A 5,784-nucleotide genomic window follows, 5' to 3' on the forward strand; every position below is an offset into this window, starting at 1 on the left:
GGGGGGCACTGGGAGGGGATGGGGAGGTCACTGGGGTATTCCAATGTGTTACTGGGAGGCACTGGGACACCCTGGAAGATTACTGGGAGTACTGGGAGGTTACTGGGGTTACTGGTCCATACTGGGGGTTACTGGTCCGTACTGGGACACTCACCCGCGGGCAGGGGCCGCACTCCGTGCAGGGGCACGGCCACCACCTGCCCCCCCAGCTGCAGCCGCAGCAGCGCCCGCCCGGTCTCGGGATCCAGCGCCTGCACCTGCACCAGTGACACCAGTCAGACCAGTCAGGGACCAGTTAGGGACCAGTTACACTAGTGAGACCAGTTAGGGACCAGTCACACCAGTGACACCAGTCAGACCAGTTAGGGACCAGTTAGAAACCAGTTACAGACCAGTTAGGGACCAGTCACACCAGTGACACCAGTCAGACCAGTTAGAGACCAGTTAGAAACCAGTCAGACCAGTCACACCAGTCAGAGACCAGTTAGAGACCAGTTACACCAGTGACACCAGTTACAGACCAGTTAGGGACCAGTCACACCAGTGACACCAACCAGAGACCAGTTAGAGACCAGTTAGAGACCAGTGACACCAGTGAGACCATTTAGGGACCAGTCACACCAGTGAGACCAGTTAGGGACCAGTTAGAAACCAGTCAGACCAGTTACACCAGTCAGAGACCAGTTAGAGACCAATCAGACCAGTGACACCAGTTACAGACCAATTACAGACCAGTTACAGACCAGTTACAGACCAGTCAGACCAGTTAAAGACCAGTTAGAGACCAGTGAGACCAGTTAGAGACCAATTACACCAGTGAGAGACCAGTTAGAGACCAGTCACACCAGTTACACCAGTTACACAAGTTAGAGACCAGTTACACCTACACCAGTTAGAGACCAGTCAGATCCGTTAGCTCCCAGTTACCCCCAGTAACACCCAGAGCTTTTCCTGTCACCTCCCAGTAACTCCAGTTACCCTCCCAGTGCCTCCCAGTAAGCCCAGTTACCCTCCCAGTAAGCCCAGTTACCCTCCCAGTAACCCCCAGCACAGCCCAGTTCTACCCCAGTTACTCCCAATGCCCACCCCAGTTCTCCCCAGTGCCATACTGGGAGCACTGGGGGTGTGTCAGCAGCCGCACTGCCGCCCTGCAAAGCTGTACTGTCTGTACTGGTCTGTACTGGTTTATACCGGTCTGTACTGATCTGTACTGGTCTGTACTGGTCCGAACTGGTCTGTACTGGTTTATACCGGTCTGTACTGGTCTGTACTGGTCCGTACTGGTCTATACTGGTGCGCTCAGCTCTCACCTTGCCCTGCAGGCCGCGGCGGGGCCCGGCCTTGATGCTCACGGGATCTATACTGGTGTGTACTGGTTTATACTGGTCAGTACTGGTTTATACTGGTCTGTCCTGGTCTATACCGGTCCGTACTGGTCCGTACTGGTCCATACCGGTCAGAGCTGCTCTCACCTTGCCCTGCAGGCCGCGGTGGGGCCCGGCCTCGATGCTCACGGCGTCTCCCACGGCCGGGCCCTGGGGGGGCTCCCCGGGCCGGGGGGCGCCGGGGGGGGCGGCCTCGGCCCCCAGCCCCAGCCCCCGCGGGCGCGGCCGGTGCTCCAGGGGGGGCACCACCCTGGGGGGGACACGGTCAGGGCACCCCAAAACACACCGGGGACCCCACAATACACCAGGGGACCCCAGAATACACCCTGGGGGGCAACACGGGGTCAGGGCACCCCAAAATACAGCAGGGGATCCCAAAATACACTGGGGGTGACGAGACCCAAAATCCACCTGGGGGTGTCAGGGGACCCCAAAATCCACCCTGGGGGGAGTCCCCAAAACCAGCCCTAGGGGTCAGGGGACCCCAAAACCCACCCAGGGGAGGAAAGGGGTGAGGGGACCCCAAAATCCACCCAGGACAGGTGTCCCCTCACCAGTCCCCCCGGCTCAGGGGGCTCAGGGGAGCCCACTTTTGGGGGTGCCCGTTTGGGTCCCTCACTCCCCTGGGGGTTCAGGGCTGCCCATTTGGGGGTGCCCGTGGGGGTCCCTGGGTCACCTGGGGGTTCGGGGTGCCCATTTTGGGGTGCCCATTTTGGGGTGCCCGTGGGGGTCCCTCACTCCCCTGGGGGCTCAGGGGTGCCTGTTTTGGGGTGCACATTTTGCGGTGCCAATTTGGGGGTGCCCATTTGGGGTGCCAGTTTGGGGATGCCCATATGGGGTGCCCGTTTTGGGGTGCCCATTTGGGGGTGCCCATTTGGGGGTGCCCGTTTTGGGGTGCCCATTTTGGGGTGCCAATTTGGGGGTGCCCATTTGGGGTGCCCGTTTGGGGGTGCCCGTTTGGGGTGCCCATTTGGGGGTGCCCCTTTGGGGGTGCCCATTTTGGGTGCCCGTTTGGGGGTGCCCGTTTGGGGGTGCCCATTTTGGGGTGTCCATTTTGGGATGCCCCTTTGGGGGTGCCCATTTTGGGGTGCCCCTTTGGGGGTGCCCCTTTGGGGGTGCCCATCTGGGGGGTCCCGGCTCACCTGGGGAAGGTGCGGCCGATGCCCTGGCCCTGGCTCCAGCCCATCCCCCGCAGCATGGCCAGCCCGAACTGCCCCACGGGCACGGCCTCGTAGTCCTGGGGGGTCTGCGGCACACGGGGGGTGGGCGAGGCTGGGGGGGCCCGGGGGGGGTTCGGGGATCCCCAGGGGGGCCCTGGGGGGAACTGGGGGGGACGGGGGACACTGGGGGGCACTGGGGGCATACTGGGAGTGCCAGGGGATACTGGGAGTGCTGGGGCACTGGGGGGCACTGGCGGTGGGGTACTGGGATGGTGTGGCTGGACTGGGAGCACTGGGAGGGGGCGGCAGGACACTGGGAGAGCTGGGGGGCACTGGGAGAGGATCTGGGGAGCACTGGGAGTTACTGGGAACACTGGGGGGCACTCGGGGGTTACTGGGAGCAGTGCAATGATGCTGGGAGCACTGGGAAGTTACTGGGAGGGCACTGGGAGCATGGGAGGGGATGGGGAGCACTGGGAGGGAACTGGGGGCACTGGGGGGGGACTGGGAGGGAGCTGGGGGCACTGGGAGGGGATGGGGAGGGCAGGTATGCAGCTGCCTCATGGCCCTGGGGATTTACTGGTGTGTACTGGGGTGTACTGGTGTATACTGGTAATGCAGGTGTGTAAACGGTGTGTAACTGGTGTGTAACTGGTGTTTTAATGGGATAACTGGTGTGTAACTGGTGTTACTGGTATGTAACTGGGATAACTGGTGTGTAACTGGTGTTTAACTGGTGTTACTGGTATGTAACTGGTGTGTAACTGGTGTATACCGGTGTGTAACTGGTGTTTAACTGGGATTACTGGTGTGTAACTGGTGTTACTGGTATGTAACTGGTGTGTAACTGGTGTATACGTGTTTAACTGAGATAACTGGTGTGCAACTGGTGTAACTGGGATAACTGGTGTATAACTGCTGGTACTGGCATTACTGGTGTGTAACTGGTGTTACTGGTGTGTAACTGATGTGTAACTGGAATAACTGGTGTGCAACTGGTGTAACTGGTGTGGAAGTGGGGTGTAACTGGTATAACTGGTGTGCAACTGGTGTTACTGGTGTGGAACTGCTGTTTGTTTAACTGGAATAACTGGTGTGTAACTGGTGTGTAACTGGGATAACTGGTGTGTAACTGGTGTAACTGGGATAACTGGTGTATAACTGCTGGTACTGGCATTACTGGTGTGTAACTGGTGTGTAACTGGGATAACTGGTGTGCAGCTGGTGTAACTGGTCTGTAACTGCCGATACTGGTGTAACTGGTGTGGAACTGGTGTTACTGGTGTGGAACTGGTTTATACTGGTCCCAGGACCGCCCCCCCGGCAAGCCCAGGCGGGTTACTGTGTTTTACTGGTTTATACTGGTGTGTTACTGGTTTATACTGGTGTGTTACTGGTTTATACTGGTGTGTTACTGGTTTATACTGGTGTGTTACTGGTTTATACTGGTAGTGACGAGCTCCTGGCCATCAACGGGGCCCCCACGGCCGGCATGAGCCACGCGCAGGCGCTGGCCCGGATCCGGGGGGGGGGCAGCCGCCTGCGCCTGCTGCTGCGCCGCCCCCACGGTGAGACCCCCCCCAGGGCACCCCAAAATCCCCGCGGGGCCCCGGGTCACTGGGGACAGGGCAGGACCCCCAGAGCCACCGGGACAGGGTGGGAACAGCCCTAAGGGACACCCCAGAGCCCCCCCGAGGCACTGGGACATCCAGGGACCCCCCCCAAAACACAGCTGGACAAATCAATTATACTGGTGTGTTACTGGTTTATACCGGTGTATACTGGCTCATACTGGTGTATACCGGTTTATACCGGTCTATACTGGTCCATACTGGTGTGCAACCCCCAGGACTCCCCCCCGTTCGCGGTGGAGCTGCCGCGGGGCCCGGGCGGGTTCGGGTTCAGCCTCCGGGGGGGCCCCGCCGGGGTCTTCGTGCGGGGGCTGCGCGAGGGGGGCCCGGCCCAGCGCTGCGGCTGCATCCAGGTACGGGGCGGGGGGCTGGGGGGTTATGGGCTGGGGGCTCTGTGGGGCTGGGGGATCCCCCGGCCCCGCTGGCGCGGGGGGTGCTGCGGCTGCGCGTGGGCAGCTCCCCGCGGGGGGAGCCCTGCTTCTGCCTGGTGGGGGGGCTGCACCCCTGAGCCCCCCGCCCGGCCGCGCTCACGGAAGGTGGCGGCACAGCGAGGTTCGCCCCCCCCCCGCACCCCGGTTTTGGTGCTTTGAGGGGCCCCCAGCGCGGGGGGGGCCAGTCGGGTGCGCTCCTTTCAAGCTATGCAATGGCCCCCCTCCCCATTTCGGGGTGCTTAATAAAGGTGGGGACCCGCCGGTGGCTCCCATTTCCCACAAGGACCCCCCCCGTTCCTTCCCGTCCCGCATCCGGCGGGCGGGGCTCTGCCCACATCCGCTGAGTCACCCCAGAACCGAGAGCGGCCCCGGCAAACGGCCCCGGGACCCCCACAGCCCGCCCCGGCCCCTCTGGGTCCCCCCCAGAGGCTCTCCCAGGGCTCCCCAAACCCCCTCAGAGACCCCCAGGATCTATAGGTGACCCCACAGCGGCCTATAGGGGGTGCTATGGGGGGGGATCTATAGGTGACCCCACAGCACCCTTTTGGCAGTACAGGACATCTATAGGTGACCCCACAGTGGTACCAAAGAGGTGCTCTAAGAGTCTGTAGGTGACAGCCCAGAAGCTGTAGGGCCCTACAGGATAGCGCTCAGGATCCCTATAGGGGATTCCCTACAGGCATTCCCCTGGCAGTCATACACGGGGTTTGTATGCAGCGCTATAGGGGTCTCTGAAGGCACCAGAGGGTCCCTGCTGTCCCTTTACGTTCCTTTAGGGAGCCTGGCTGCAGCTCACACACACACACCTATAGGGCACACAGCACACACCCCATAAGGGCTGTGTGTATAATGGGGCACACAGGGGGTCTCTGTGGGGCTCAGAGGAGCAGCGGGCGGATCCCGTATGGATCCCATAGGTCCCTGTCGCACAGGTCCTGTGCCTGCTGACCCTGGTGTGCTTCGGGGTGTCGCCCTCGGGCTACCTGGGGCTGGCAGTGGTGGAGCTGGTGTTCGCTGCGCTGGTGCTGCTGGCCTGGAGCTGCCGCCTGCCGCCCCGCTTGCAGCTGCTGCAGTGGGACTGGAGCGTGAGCAAGGGGGCTTGGGGGGGATTACAGGGGTTTGGGGAGCACTGCGGGGGTTTGGGGGGGTTACAGGGGGTTTGCGGAGCACTGGGGCG

General features: G+C 61.6%; 1 protein-coding gene across 1 annotated transcript; it reads right to left on the reverse strand.

Moving 5' to 3' along the window:
- Positions 1-59: 59 nt before the first annotated feature.
- GPKOW (G-patch domain and KOW motifs) lies at positions 60-2,748 on the reverse strand. The gene is made up of 3 exons (XM_041487964.1): positions 2,528-2,748; positions 1,473-1,635; positions 60-257 (listed from the first exon to the last, which is right to left on the reverse strand). Exons 1-3 carry the CDS (start codon positions 2,746-2,748, stop codon positions 129-131), a joined length of 513 nt encoding a protein of 170 aa, XP_041343898.1. The 3' UTR covers positions 60-128.
- Between the last annotated feature and the right edge of the window lie 3,036 nt (positions 2,749-5,784).

The sequence above is a fragment of the Pyrgilauda ruficollis genome, unplaced genomic scaffold (assembly GCF_017590135.1).
Source record: "Pyrgilauda ruficollis isolate IOZ18807 unplaced genomic scaffold, ASM1759013v1 scaffold857, whole genome shotgun sequence".
NCBI classification, from domain to species: Eukaryota; Metazoa; Chordata; class Aves; order Passeriformes; family Passeridae; genus Pyrgilauda; species Pyrgilauda ruficollis.